The 16,350-nt window shown below is 38.6% G+C and overlaps 1 protein-coding gene across 1 annotated transcript in view; it reads left to right on the top strand.

Moving 5' to 3' along the window:
* lsamp (limbic system associated membrane protein) overlaps positions 1 to 15,713 on the top strand; it is a 193,720-nt gene extending 178,007 nt beyond the window's left edge. The window contains exons 5-8 of the mRNA XM_053321405.1: positions 3,132 to 3,263; positions 4,306 to 4,426; positions 13,301 to 13,452; positions 15,545 to 15,713. Of these exons, the coding sequence (XP_053177380.1) occupies positions 3,132 to 3,263; positions 4,306 to 4,426; positions 13,301 to 13,452; positions 15,545 to 15,642 (503 nt within the window). The 3' untranslated portion in view covers positions 15,643 to 15,713. The remainder of the gene's footprint in view (positions 1 to 3,131; positions 3,264 to 4,305; positions 4,427 to 13,300; positions 13,453 to 15,544) is intronic.
* The last annotated feature ends 637 nt before the right edge of the window (positions 15,714 to 16,350 follow it).

Genomic DNA, 16,350 nt, shown 5'->3' with positions numbered 1-16,350 from the left:
CTGTCACACACTCTTCCTTCTCTATCCAGATTAGCATAGAAATATGGTGATATAGTATATTGTAATGCCTAGATTCATTGGGCTTTTCTAATGTGCTCACTTCGAATCAGTCACAGCTCTCAATGTTCCCTGGAAACCTTCAAGAAAATGTGTTTTCACCCCAATTCACGCTTGCACGCTTCATGCTCACCGTAGAGACATTAAGCCTCCAAGCACCAGCGTGGGCACGTGTGTGCACACATATACTGTACAGTCTAATCAATTCCCTCTAGACAAGATTAACCAATCTATCTTCATTACGCTTCATTAAATAGATAACATGTAAAGCACACACTCAATGTGCAGGAAGTGGTATTCTCTGGTGGGCGCGGACGGATGTGTGAAATGTTGTATTGTAATTAATTGTTTCTTTCGACAATACATCACGTCCCATTCATTCTTTATGATTGAGTCGCTCCCTTTACACATCAGGTGAGATTACTGACAGTTAATTGCGGCGCTTAAACAACGAGTCGAGCCACTTCCTCTCATCTCTCATTTAAATTCTCTACTCTCCCCCTGTTCGCTCTTCTTTATTCTTTGATCTTTGCAGTCACCTGGCTTTCTCTCTGTCTTTATCCAGCACCAAACCAAAGCACTGAAGAAGAGATTGAGCTTCAATAGAATTTCCATGGCAACTGATTTTCAGTCATACCTCTCCTATCACGTTACCCCTGGCAGTTCATCTCAGGGAGAACTGAATATGATCTGGTTTAGACTTTGATCATGGTCCCACTGATCTTTCAATCATCATGAAATAATACTGTATCAACTGACCTCCATCTTCATCATTCACTTGATTTGGATAGTTTAGATATTTTTTCTATCTGTTTCAAACACTGAAGATGGACCCAGTTTTGTAGGTATTTCGGGCATTTGAGCTGCAGGCCTGTTTAAAAGTCGGACTGTTGTTTTTGGGGTGTTGATATGTGGTGTTTTTGTGAGCAATGCATGAAATGGCACCGCATTTATATGTGCTCACCAAAGCAGAACAACTAACCTCCCATATCAGAGTCCCTGATGTTGCCAGTTCATTTCTCAGGGCAGGGCACTTCGGTCTCATGGTGCCTGCAGCCCCTCACTTGGAACAGGAGCAGGAACTTTCCCAAAACTGAGACTACTGACATTTGCTTTTGTAACAAACAGTAACCAATCCCTCTCCTTGCACTTCAGAGATCTCCTCTTTGCAATTTATTTTCACGGCCAAGATTCCATCATCCCTTATTTTCTTAGATTAAGGAACGTATCAGTGGATGTTATTGTAGTTATTACATTTGCTGGTTCCTCCAGAGACTCTCTCTCTCATTCAGTGCAGATAATTGTGTCTCTCTAAGAAATACCCAGAGATCTGCACTGTTGGCATTCTGGCTACAAGCAGATGATTCCTCATTAAGTTATTGCAATTTCCAATTATTTAATTTTCTATCACACTGAAATTGCATGTTGAATCAATGAAAGACTTGAATGAACATTCATGACATCAAGTCAAATGAACCTGCTGTGCTCAGTATGGAGTGCAAACACAGGTTATTATCATATATAGCATCAATCATTACATTTGTGTCAAATTAACTGTAATGTCACACCCACATAAACCAAATAAATAAACTGTCACGTCACAAGTAATGATATCTCAGGGTCGTCACACCGACGCTCTCTTCAGATGTGATAAAAGATGTAGTGCAATTAACGTGGCAACACATCAAAGAATTTGCCATTTCCTCCTCCTGACCCATCTTTAATAAGACACAGCAGATCTTTCCTAATGAGATGCTGTGTTCTTTACACGGCTAATTAGCTGGATTGCTCATTAAACAATTAGTCAGATATCTGTCTGATTGTCTCTGCGGTTTTGTCCCACTCTGTTCAGATGTTTGGTCTGACATTTGCAGATATCATCTCTGTTAATTGAAGCTTTCAGACAAACTAATATAAGTCAGCTTAGCAAGTTGTTCAATATTAAACATCGTCTCAGTTGTAGAGTCATTCAGTCTGAGTTCTTGACCTGGCTGTGAATTTGCATTACCTCTGATGTATTAGAATATGAGTGTGAAAGCATGGTCCTGGCTAAATGGCTGCTTGATTTTCATGTGCTCTCCAAGAAGCTCAGGATCAGCTATTTATTTACCCCCTTAATCAAAACCATGGCTCAGAGGACCAAAAGCTGTCAGTGTGCTTCAATCAGAGAACTTGTCAGATGGTCGAACAGCATATGAAACCCTCTCCTCCCCACACCTTTCCAATATCAGAATTGAGACCCCTGTGTCTGAAAATCTTTGCAACATTCCCAAGCCAACATTCCCACAAGCACGCCTACTTCAGACAGTGATTGGAGGTTAGAAAGTAATAAGTTTCAACTTCTCTCTCAAGCCCTCTTTTTCTTTTTTTACGCAATTACTTTAGTTTTTTTTCTACAACCAAGTGCAACACCATGAATGCTTTTACGAGGAGAATACTTTTCACCCAATCTTCTAACATGAGCATACTGACACCTTTAAAGATCCATATCATACATATCATCCATACCAATATATGGAATGCATATATGTAGACATTTCAGCAGTGTTGAAAAGAAACCATTCTCATTTTTGTGCTTCAATATAAAAATACAGTATATTAGACAATTGAATTTTAATCAGACTGCCCATTCTGCTTTCTTCCCATTATTGTGTCTCATTGTCCTCCATACTAATGGTGGCCAAGACAATCTGACATGGGTGGCAATTATAATGTCAGTAGACTCAGGGGAGGCCAGCTTTACTCATGAATCATGACAATTCTGGCAAATTTTAATCTGAACATTCACATGCAGTGAATCTTTTTTTTTAGCTACCACGTTTCAAGTCCCAAACTTATGTGTAATTTCAAATATTAAAAAATAACCTAAGGATCAAGATGTTTAAACAAAAGCACTCTTTACTTTCATGCAGTTTTAGTACAACACAAACACCCACAAAAATCCATATGAAATCCATATCTCCTATATTAGAATTGTTAGCCAGTAGATTATGTTGGTTCAAAGTCACTGGGGAAAGTAAGGGTTAAAAATAACCATTATGTTTTTTCCACCTTTTTTCTCTCCTTCTCTGCAGCAGAACCGTTGGATGGAGAGGAGTACCTGGACATTATAGGTATCATGCGAAACCAAGCGGGTCGTTATGAATGCAAAGCCAGCAACGACGTCGCCACGCCTGATGTCAAATACGTCAATGTGGTTGTCAACTGTAAGTAACGACAGTCTGCAGGGCACACTATATTCCAAACTGAACACTGATCAATAGTCTCATCACATTTCATGTCAGAAAAGATGATATACTCACAGATAAAAGCAGACAAAAGTCAAGATTGAAGTTAAGGGTGGAGACAGACAGTATTTAGTGTGGCGGGGAGTGAAAGCTGTATATTTGAAAGTTTTGGAGCATCCTTCACTACTCTCAAGATGTATCCAGCTAGAAATGGAAAGAGCTCTAGCTTTGATTGCAACTGTCATTTCCATGGTAATTCTCACGTACCACATGGTGATTTAAGAGACACTTGTCATTTCAAAACAAGATCGCCTAATTACATCTTGTCAGGGGACTATGTTCAATCTGATGAGTGTAATATATACGTTGACTGCTAAGGGTTGATGAACAACTCATGAGACATCACAAACTAATCCCAGTGGAGAGGAGTTATAATTGATCTGATCTGAACAAATCATATATGGCTATTTTCCCAAAGTGTACTTTAGCTAAGTCTGAGTGCCTGAATTAAATGATTAAGATTTCTATATTGAACATATTTTTAACTTTTGATTCTAAATGTAAAATAGGAATTATCCACATTGGATGTATGTCTGGCATTTGTGGTGTTGAATGATAGATTAACTTGAAATTTGAACGTTTTAGTTGTGAATCTATCTAAACTGATTTCTGGGCCTTCAACAGTCTACAATTGGATTGAAAATGTGACATGTAGAAGAATCTTTCAAGTCAATCAGCTTATTCAGTAGATTTGTTTGTAGGTTTTTATCAGTAACATTCAACACAGAGCATTTGTCAGTGTGTGAAAGGACTCAATCTCAAGCTTAAATCCCTGATGCCATTCAAAGATGCTTGACACTATAAGGCTTTTTAGGAAAAGGAAATTGAAGTATTTCAAAGAAAAGCTGGGAAAAAAACCTGACAAGTACTACACAGGGAGGGAGCAGCAATTCACTTCATATTACTGTGTGTTTGTTTGGTCATTGTAACTAATGTGTTACGTTGTTGTGTGATTCTGCAGACCCTCCGACAATAAAGAAAGCCCAGAGCTCAGAGGCCCAGGTGGGCCGCATGGGGACGCTGCAGTGTGAGGCCACCGCTGTGCCCCCACCAGAGTTTGAATGGTACAGAGACGAAAAAAGGTAAAACTTGACTCACATTTATACCACCAACTCCAACCCCCACATCACAAAGGAACACCTGTACACAACCACTAATACCTCATCTTTCCTTTTACAATTACAATTAAAGTTGATTACGGTATATGACAGAGTATTTTTCTCAGTGTTTATTTTTAGGACACTTCAAGATCAAATGACCACTTAGCAGGTACTAGTTACAGATCAATTGAAGCTAAATAAAAACTGGGTTATGCTTCCAAGATGATATTTATATTTGACATTTTAGCCCAATCAAGGGCTAAGAGTCTAAGGTAAAAAATACTTGAGCTGTATGCAGCCATTCAAACAAGCCATAAAATAGAACACAAGCGATTAGCCTCTTTTATCACAATCAACCATATCAAGAGTATGACTGATCCACAAAGGCTGGCACCATTTAGCTCTGAAGTCTCTTGATTACTGTAATGATTCCTGTGGTGCCTACGGGATGGAAAACTTCACCCTTACATGTGAAAATTACTGGAAACGACAAAGTATTTGACTGTACATGCATTACAATAGTATGGGAAAGTTTATGTCATAACATTTTAGTCTCAGGCAATATCATATATCTCATTTAGTCATCTTTAATGGTAGATACTGTATTGAAACATTCTGGTTTGGGCTGACTGATGACTTGCAGTCCTGTGGGTGACCTACATGTGATGAAAGTGTATTACCTATAATAAGTTATGTTGATAATGTATGAATTTGATTTGATTTATGTTGCCACCATTTAAAAAAATAATGAGCCAAAATAATGAGATTTGCATTGAATTTACTTATGCATGACCATGGCAGCTGTACACAGACTTCGCTGTTCATTGTTATGAGCACAATTGAGGAATTATTAATGAATACCATTGCTTTAACTATTTAATTTGATTTAATAAGACACAGAGTCTGCAATCACATTAGTAGCTCTGTGAGATTGAATTTAGGTAGAGTAGTGCCTTGAGCTAAATGATAACATCAGCATGCCATTGAAATTTAGCAGATTTAATGTTTAAAATGTCACCTACTAGCAAACTAACATAATGTCAATTAGTATTTAACACAAAGTACAGATGAGGCTGATGGGCATGTCATCAGTTTTGCAGGTATTTGGTCAGAAACTAGAGAATTGGACAAATTGCATTCACTGAAAAGTGAAGGGCTCACCGAGGTTTTTAAACTTCATCCTGAGGGGAACATTTTCCAAAAACATGCAAATTTCCTAGCCAAGGAGGAGAAAATACAAACATTTCACTTGTTTATTTTGCTCACATTACAATAGAAAAAATGTTTCTGTGTTTCAGCACAGAGTCTTCTTCAGAGCATTTGGAGTATATAGGTTCAATTCAGTCACAAGAGCAGTTAATACATAGCTGGGAATTGGACCCAATTATTTAGGAGCAAATCACTTTTTCTTATCTGATGGTTCTAGATACAGGGACCAATCCCCAGTTTACAATTACATACAAAATGAAACTTCACACAACTTCTGACCATCACTGATTCACTAACAAGAGTGTATACCAGTTGGCAATAAACTGACATATGGATTACAAACAGTCCTATTTTAAAAAGCATTTTAAGATGAAGTCTACATTAAGTCAATTTGGTGTCATTAAACATTAAACACAAAGCACAGCTGAGGCTGATCGGAGACTCATCAGTTTTGCAGGTATTTGGTCAGAAACTGAAGTAATGAACAAATTGATTTTTTTTACCGAATGAACGTGTTAAATGAAAAGTGAAGGGATCACCAAGGTTATTAAACTTAATCCTTAGGGGGACATAGCAAATTACGTGGCAATCCATCAAATATTTGTCGAGACATTTCTAGTTATTTTCAACCTCATTGTGGCACTAGAGAAAAATCCAAGGAATCACCAAAGTAATTAGGATTTACTGTCTGGGTTCCATCAATGAATGCACAAAGATTTCAGCTAATTCACCCAGTGCTTGTTGAAATATTTCAGTCTGGACCAAAGTGGTGGATTGACTGACACACATTTCCATCCCTGGAGCCATGCCACCAGCATGGGTACAAGTGACATTGTACATTGTTACCCAAAAGCCTTTGGTGAATGTGAGCATTCATTTCTGGGTTGTCAACACAGTACAATATTGTTGTCCAGATTTTTTTCCATGGGCTATCCTTTTTGAAATTACACAGGTCAGAAGCTTTTCACATGGCTTGTCGTGAGTTGATTTCTACTCCACTGTGGCAGCAGCTTCATCTCTTTGTTCTCTGTGCCAGGAATGCTCTGTATCATTTTACCCGGTGGTTATAATGGATCTCTTTGATCCCTTTGTTAAATCTGCTCTCAGAGTGGTTCCATTGTCATATCCCAAAGTTAATTTGATGACATCATCTGTGTAGTTTGATAATGACTAATCACCCACTTAATCACTCACTAGGCTGTTATTCCATTGTTAATTGAACATTACTGTGTAAGACAGGGATGGATTCTGTGATGTTCTTCTGAAAGGAGAAAAAGGAGAACAGATTGGGTGTTCTCTTGTATGCAATTTATATACTGCAGTCTCAGTAACCCTTCTCTCATACCACAAGTTATTCCGCTGAAATGAAATTCAGATTTCCAGCGCTGCACTCTCTCCTGTGAAATTGCAAATTGTGAGACCAGACACAGATGTTCATTGCAAAGCTATCAATTTAAGTGTCATGCATGTATCTGGAAAACACTCGAAGAAGATGACATTCAAAGGGCAATGACAAACCAAGTCTCTCGATTTTAACACTTTTTATTTAATAACCTGAGAGATTCCCACCACCTGAGTCAGTGTGAGAATAGAAGAAGCTAATGATAAGAAAATTACACTGTGTCATGATCTGCAATTTTGCTCGTAAACCAAACTACAGCGGCAAAACTTCCTTAAAGAGGGGGAAAATATATTGAAGGAGTGTCACGAGTGTTATCACAGATATGGTCTCTAAAGTAATAGGCCTATCACACCAGTTCTTGAGAAGAAAGATTTATGGTTGTTGAAATATTTTTGCATTATCCATTGTTTCCAACCTCCATCTATCTCCGTTGTTTTTCCCCTGGAGGATTTTGGCTATGTGCCTATTCATGGTCCCCTTCTCTCTCTGTGCCAGCAGAAAGTGTTATTGCACTTTCTCCTTGGATGATGATGTTAATGCACCATAATAATACAATTTATCCTTGCTTGGCTAGTTAATTTTATAGTCCTGTCCCTAAGAATCAAAGCTAATGCACTGTAGCCTGTTGTGTCTTATTTAAATGATTGTTAAGGTGGGGTCTTGCTCCTATGCTTGTTTCCCTCTCAATCAGTTTAACCTCACCAGCACACAGGTTATCAGTGGACGCCCTGAAATCTGCATATAAATCACAAAGAGAAGATGTTAGTCACGGTTGCTGCGTCAAGCTTTCAAACCTCACACAGCACATGTGCAGTTTACAGGTGCCAGACTCCCCAATCAAATTTCCTAATCATTTTTCAAACAATTCATCCTTGATTTCAGACAGAAGTAGACAAAAACAGGCTTCTCATTTCTTGCAGACGGCTGTCCATTTTGCCAGCTGGAATCGCAACTGTTGCCTTCAGATTTTATCAGCTGCAGCTAGCTTGCTAATTAAGGTCGATGCTGGCTTTGTGAGTTAATTAAAAACGTTGTCACTGGCTGACTTTTTGATGTTTCCTGCTGACTTGATTTAAAATGAGAATTTTGTAAAAGGTTTCTTTAATATGCACTTGGTGGCTACAGTGCATACATGATATGCTAAATGAAAAAAAAAGAAACAGTATTCTGTTATAGCAGTGTAGAGTATAAACTTGTAGCCTATCATAAGTAAGGATTAGGAAAAATAGATAAGACTAATTTCTGTCAAACTGGCTTATTATATTACTTTTCAATCATGTATTTTCAAACTATATGTTTCACTTTTAATGTTACAAGATAAGGAAGAGAACTAACCAATGTGTTTGACAGGCAAACTTAAACCTGTCTCAAGTGCCTGATGATGCTAATGACTAGCATCCAGGATCAGCTTTCACGCACTGGGATGTGCTCACAAGAATGTTTTCTTCTTAATATAACCTGTTATTTTACTTATTTAGTTATTTTAAAATGTGCTTCTTGGAGCATTTTAATGATGTGATCCTTGGTCAAGGAAGTAACACTCAGCAGGTAGTAAAGCAGCTGGCTAGACATGCTAATGATTGCATCTCATGTTGGAACAGAGATGGATGTATAATGGGTTTTGTAATCCATTCTTTAAATGTTTGCTGTTTTGGTTTTGGCACGACCCAGAGAAAGACTGAGTATGGATCCATGCACACCACTTCACCATGAAGAGAAATCCAAAGCTTTACAACCCTGCAGTGCCAGCTGTCGAGCTATGATTAGTTTAGTGAACTGTTAATTGGCTACTATTGTAATACTGCATTACGTCGGACTAATTCAATACAGTTTTTTAATCAGTTGTGGAGTCAGTTGTTAAATTGCATAATCTGTAATCATCTGGACCCCTGGTGAGATTTGCTGTGCCAGAAAATTACTTTATAAAGTAAAGTAAACTAACTGTAAACTGAAGTCAAATGCGTGTTCTAAATCAGAACGAGCCTTTATTGCAGGGTTATCATGTTGGCAGTAAAAGTGTCAAAAATCCCTTTACCTCAGAAATATAACAATCCTCAGGTGTGGTTGTGTTATGCATCACAGAATATGGTGGGAAAATATATCTATGGTGAAATATGACAGAGAGAAGAAGTTAGCAAACTGCACTGGCTTCTTTATTAGCAAGCAAGTGAGCATGCGTCTACACTTGAGCAGCTCCTTGTATACACTGAGCACCACAAAGCGTCTCAGCATCACCTTCAGGCAATAACGGATAACAACATAACACCCCAAAAACACACCAGTACATTCTCGTCATTGTTAAACATTTTTATTTACCTTTCTGTGACACACCACAGGTTTCACCCTCACAAGTACCAATTTGCACATCAACTGACAAATTTACCAACCAGTTCACACCCACCAAAACACAAACACTAAAAAATCACAAAAAAATAATTGATGGATTTGGATTCTCACCTCTTGTTATTTCCATCTCAAACACTAACACTGTACTTAATTAATTCTGAAGTACAGTTGAGTTTTATTGAAATTTTCTGATTAGCTTTGATGCCTTGTTGTACTAAATCTTCTGTAATCCGTTCTTTTAACTGTATTTTGACAAACAAACTAGAGTCATGTTTCTGTCATGTTTCATATTTTAATTACTGATACCAGTCAAACACATTTTAGCAGTGTCTTACTGTATTTGACAGTGATCATTTGCTTTTCTTAATCCCCTGTAATACCTTTTAATATCTTTTGTTTCAAATTTGTTAATGCAGGGAGGAAAGCTTGAGTTTGTGTTCCCTCTGTGACAATCCCACCAACTTTCAAGTGAAATCTCGACTTGCTCATTTTGGCAACTCATGGCAACAAATTATTTCCACTTCATTGGTTACTCCAAACCAGCCACCCCACAGCTTTCTTGGAAGGGGACTTAGGCACGTTTTTGGTCCAGTCACAGTATTAGGTGCCAAAATTTTAAAAAAGCATCACCCTCACCTGAAGGAGTAAACACTTGAACAAACTGTTTGGCATAAACTGGTGAACACATCCTCTTACTCTCTGAGTACCCAACCTTGTACATATTCTTCCCCTGTCAGCTTTAATATCCAACTCGTGGACCTCCATATCTGATGAAACATAGCTAATCCTCTAAAACATAAATGACTTCACAGCATCTGTGACTTCACCAGGATCTGAGAGTCTCCATGGCGCTTGGAGACCAATTATCCTCAGCAGAGACCTCAGCAGTTGACCGTTAACTGTCTCTTCCTAGCCATCAACACACTCTGTATTTCTGTATCTGCTCACTGGCTGTATATAATGGAGTTTGAGCTACATTGTATATCATATAATATTGGTTCTGTTAAATGCGTTCACAAATGATTCTTCGATGTTGACCATAAAGGAGAAGCCACAAATGTGATTGTGCGCAGAGAAAATATTAGCAACTTCTATTCAGTAGATATTATTAGCTCCATAACACATTACAGTACTTAACTCTTGAGAATTGTGTTTGTGGAATCAACCGGTGTCTATCAACAAAAGCAATGTTTGGAGGAGCATATTAGTCCTGCTCTTGGTGCAGTAAAGCACTTCATCCATGTTTGTAATATGACAAAATCCAAACTGAGCTGTCAGCCAATGTGACAGACAGATATGTTTGTTGTTTTGTCAGCCGATACATGACTGTCACAGCCACTGGGCCGTTTTCAATCATCTCTAGGTTACATGTCTCAGCAGGACTCTCCACTTGATTTCATTTATCATCAGCCTTGAATCATAACAGGCCTGTCACTTTCTCTGGCAGTGATAACCTACTTTAGATGCTCCCACACGTTACAGAATCAAATCTGTCCATCTGATGATTTGTTCTGGTCTTTCATCTACACCGGCCTGCAACCACAGGCCTGCGCACACACTGTGTGCCCTCCGCCAAATAGAGGGGTCAAATCATTTCAGTCTTGGGTTTAATGTAACAGAGTGACTCCGTGCATCAATAAATGATTGTTCAAGACATCCAACAGACCTCTGCTGCCCTCTGCCTGCAAGGAAGCATGTCACATATAATACAGTAATGATGAGAACACTTGGAATAACTTCTATCCAACAAGGTAAACGTGCACGACTTCTGCCAACTTTTATGATAATGTATTCGAGTCTATTATGCCAGATGGAGAAGCTGGCAGAGACACAGGTGTATTTGAGGACAAACTTGAAATCAAAAGCGAGAGAGGTTCTGGGCTCCAGATCTGCACGTGCCAATACGTTAAAAGTTAAAATGGGCAGCCAAAATGTTGAGCTCGGTAAATGCTAATAGAAAAGTACTTTAGGGGCCAGAGATCCAGTTTCTTGTTCTTAGCTTTCCAGTTTTCTGTCCTTGGGCATTTGGAATCACACCCTATTTAAATGAAGGCAGAGTCCAAGCTGAAACTCTGGCTATGAAAACAAAAGATGGTTCCATCTCTTTTGACCTGTTTAGGTCAATTTATTCCCCTGCTACTGCATTACAATCATGCACTATAATCTATAGTAAAAGTAGCTGTTTGCTTTCAACTCCCTGTGGTGCTGTGTATTATCTGGGTCTCTCAGCATGCTCTGTGGCCAGGCAAGCCTTTTTAATAGTGCAGTCACTTCTCATGAAGACACACTGGAGAATATATCTGCTGCTGGCCTTATCGTTGGAGAGGGGGGTTGCTTTTAGATGGAGTGTGGACACTGTTAGTGAACTTGCCCTCCCTTAGGTCTCTCTCTCTTTCTCTCTCTCATACACATACACACAACAACACACACACACATACACGCACTCTGCCAGTGTTCTCAAGGTGTCCCTGTGGGAAGGACTTCAGCACTTTATCAAGTTCCTGCTCCCCAGTGAGCCAAATTATGCTGTGCCATGATGTGCGTTTTCCTTTTTATGTTAATACTTTCTATCAGCCAAGTATGTGTCAGCATAAATGTCTCGCTCCCCTGCTCAAATCCCGATTACCACATTACCCCGGTTTAAGCAGGATTAAGTTGAGGCGCCTTAAATTAACTTCACCTCATTCATGATACAAAGGTCTCAATCAGCCCAGAACAAGCACAATCCATTATTTGTGCTGTATTATTTAAAGACTTTTATTTGGTTGTGATGATGAGGAGGAAGAGTTCATTAGAAAGTTACATGTATACAGTGTGAGTCAGCAAATTGTATTGATTAATTTGCTCTGAAAGGGGTTCAAGGTTGACATAATTGATTGTCAGAAGTTTGGTGGTCATTAAAGCTCCCTGAAGTGCAGAGCAGAACTTCAGCAGCATACTAAATCTTTCATCCCAAAAACTGAATAATAATGTTCCTGTTTGCTTTATGGCAACTCACAAAACAGCACTAAGTAAGCAGTCATTATGAAAGAAAATCATTTTGCTGTGAGCGTGAATTGTTGAATTAAAGCAAAAGATTGTACATACATAAACCAAAATTGTAGCTACATTCTCAACAGTGTTCCTTTTGCTTTGGCAATATGTTTTGGTTGTTTTGCCATTTTTACAAGTTATTACATTTCTGTAAGCCTGAAATGAAAAACAGAAATGTACACGCCTGGACAGTGACATTGCCTTTCTGAAAAAACGCATCCTGTTTTCTTCTCTCACCGCATAATCCAAAGGTCATGAATTGCTTTCTAGTAAATGCAGCATTGTGTTCAGAGCTGTTAATGAAAAGGTTTGTTCCAAAATGAGAATGGCTTTTCTGCCCTCTTGAACAATGAGGCCGCTTAGACTCTTCTTTAGCTGCGTTGTAAAATATAATTTATAGATGGAAGAAATACAACAGAAAATGTAACGTGTTGACCAAAATTTGTGTGACATTTTGAGTAATTTTCTTAATAGATTCACAGAAATCATTGTGTTCGAGAAGCATTGTGCCTCTGGGATGTCACAATTGGGTTCAGGAAAAGCCGAATCTTGTCAATTACATTGTGAAAAGTAGTTGTCTCATTGTGCCCTAAGGCCAATACTGAAGTCTATGCTTAATCCAATACTTTTTTTTTATTTTTTACTAAAAGTGGCTATTCTCTTCTAGTTATAATTTGGAATATTTTATTGGTTAATTAAGCTCTACTGGGATTTTCCTTCCCCTTTACTGGCACAGACAGTGAAGACTTTATTAGTTTTCCCAAAATGTCACTAACTCCCTTCTGGCTTCGACTCCTTTAATTTTCATTACTTTGCAGTTTACTTTTTAAAAAATGGCGTCCCTTTTATCTTTCTCTCCTCTACAGGCTGTCCCAGGGCACCCAGGGCATCAAAATCCAATTTCTTGGCAGTACCACTATTCTCATGATTACCAGCGTCACCGAAGAGGATTATGGGAAATATACCTGTGTGGCCTCGAACCGACTGGGCGTCCAGAATGCCAGTGTTTTCCTCTATAGTAAGTATGCACACTGCTGCCATTTATTATAGCTCACTAGAATATTGCAGTAGAATCCAAAGTTTTTCGTGGAAAATAGTGTGTTGTGCAGCTTTCCAAATATTATGGTGATAACCTTAATAATACAGACGTCATCTGAAGCACTGAACATGAAGTATCACAGCAAGGTTATAATAACATCTACATTGTGTTCGAAAACACTGTCATACAAATCATTGTCAGTGTGAAGGCGAGAGTGAATGACTTTCTAGTGTTAAGTGTATTAACCTAATTTCCCTTTTAATCATTGAAAACTCAGCAGGGAGGAGACCCGCCACAGCTTTGCATGCTTTTCTGTAAGCTCAGTGGTAAGAACTGAACAATTTGAAGGTAGTTTGAGAACTAAAACCTCCCCACATAGTAATTTTCAGTCATTTGGCTAATGGTGTACTCAACTCTGCATGACAGTAATTTAACTGAGTCCTTTTGGAAAGCCAGAAAACTGTCTGGAGTGGGAAGGTGAAATTTACTATACGGGTAAAATAAGAACGTTTTTCAGTTCAGTTTTGAATGTTCTCACACTATCCACATCCACTAAAATATGTCATTTTTTAATTATTTCTCTGTCAATCCAAAATATATTGAAAGGAAAGGTAAAAATCTTTGTAAATACAGTGTAATGTTATATTCAAAATCACTCCAGTATGAAGAGAAAGTACCATTTGTACAATACGTGTCTCATAATAACTGACGCACCCAATATGTGATGTATTACCGGTCTAATCAATCACAATTAATACAAATCTAAGGTACGATTTTAGAGGTTGGACATTTTTAAATGATTAAAATGAAGATATAAATGTCTTGAGCAGGGGAATGTTTGCAGTGTTATAAAGCTTCATAAGCTGTTTAATCAGATTTTGGACCCTAGAGGGCAGAAATACACCAAAGTAAGCTGACAGAAACACCAGCTGGTGTGGCTAACATGTTAGCAATCAGTCACAGAGAAATAATTTTAGTAATAAATATTGCCATTGTTTCTGTCTAGCTGGTGAACAAAACCAACCCTGTTTTGATCCACAACTCCAGATGATACAAAAAGCTCAGCGGGGCTGCAGAGTTGTGTCATTCTGAATGATTTTTGCATGAGTGACTCCTTCCACACTAGTGAGACTTATTTGATTCATAGTTAATTGTTTTAAAAATTTGATTTAAAGTCACAGTTTCTAAACACACCCCTTAATAGGTCCAACACAGTTGTTTCAAACACACCCCAGTCACCCCACTGATATCACAGCAGGTGTTTTCCATGAGTGTGCTCCAGAACTCCATTGGCACAATGCCGGTTTGAGTAGGCTCAGCATGGTTTTCACTCCATTATAATTCGGCACACAAAGAGCTCAAACAAAAAAAACACATGTAATAGCAGCATCATACATTCCAGAGCAACAAACAAAGTATTTTATGTTTGTAGTGGTTGAATTGAAATAGAAACATCCAGCAAAGCAAGGTTACTACAGCAGAATCACAACCAGCTGCTACTTGATTATCAGTTAATAAAAACTCTCTGTGTCACACCTGCTGCATCATTTTGCCGCCTGCGGGTTTTCCGACCCTGCACACTAGCATGGTTGAATGTAGCCCAGCAGCGCCCAAAAAAAACATGATGAAAAGCAATGCAACCAGTTGTCTTCTCTATGTGGTTCAATGCTCTTTTTCATTTTTTAAAAATAAAATTTAAAGGAAGTACAAGCTGTTTTTGTACTTTCTGGGTTTCCATCATAGCAACAGAGTAAATAGCACATTATGGCCACCAGATGTCAGCAAACACCTAAAGTCTGCAGCCTCTCGCACCTTTGGTTAGACTGCAGTCAGTAGCACATAATGCATCTAATCATTCAGAATGAGGGATTCAAAAACATTAGTGGTATGATTGTGATTAATCAAGACAATCAAAATATATGTGATCATTTTACTTGTTGAAATAGAAGTGGTTGCAGTTGGTCTACTACATTTTCTCAAGGTGTTGGTTCTGCCAGTCTGAATGAATTCTCCAGCAGTGACTTCTTCATTAACACTCCTGTTCTTCTTCTCTCTTTCTCTCTCTGTGCAGGACCTGGGACAGGTCGAGATATCAACGGCTCTGCCTGTGTATCTCAATCACTGTGGCTCCTGCTGGCCTGCTTCGCTTGCCTTTTCTTCAAGTGTTAATACTGCTGTCCTCCTCTCCTCTCCTCTCCTCTCCCCCACCCCGGCCTCCCTTCCTCCCTCTCCTCCTTCTCTCCGACTCACCGACATCCTTATCGCTACCTTATTACCAACTTTACTGTCCCCAGACTGTTTGCATCATACGAAAACCTTATGTGCTCTCGAGCACTGCTTACAGATATTATGACAAGTGTTGGGTTACGAGTAAAATGTTATAAGAACCACAACAACAAAAAAAAACAGTATGAAGGACAGAACAAGCAAACAGTGCTCTATTAAAGAATTGCGTTGCTCTTTTTAATTCATATGCACTTCTTTGTTTCTGCTATATCTCTGTCTACGGGGTCTGGATCGGGTTTGGGATGTTGTATTTTTGTCTTCAGGGGAATGAAAGCAGAGGCGTCCCACTCACAGGGACGCCAACAATCATTTGTCTCTACAACTACTGAAGACATAAAGTATATTTCTCCTCACTCTCGTAGTCGCATTATGTTAACTGAAATTGTAGATTTAACAAACTGTTTTAACCAGTGCATTAATGAGCAGCAAACAAAGTATCTGCCAAACGTTCATAAACTTCAAAGGTTTCCAAACTAACATGTGCAGAAATCAAAAAGGAACATACAGCAGCCAGTGAAGTGATTCTATAACGAGATTAAAGCTTGATATTAAAGTCTGTACTGCTATAATCCGACACTATTAGACTGAAAC

This window comes from Scomber japonicus, chromosome 6 (genome assembly GCF_027409825.1).
Source record: "Scomber japonicus isolate fScoJap1 chromosome 6, fScoJap1.pri, whole genome shotgun sequence".
In the NCBI taxonomy this organism is placed as follows: Eukaryota; Metazoa; Chordata; class Actinopteri; order Scombriformes; family Scombridae; genus Scomber; species Scomber japonicus.
Note: the sequence above shows the minus strand (reverse complement) of the source record. Positions and strands in the feature narration are given on the sequence as shown.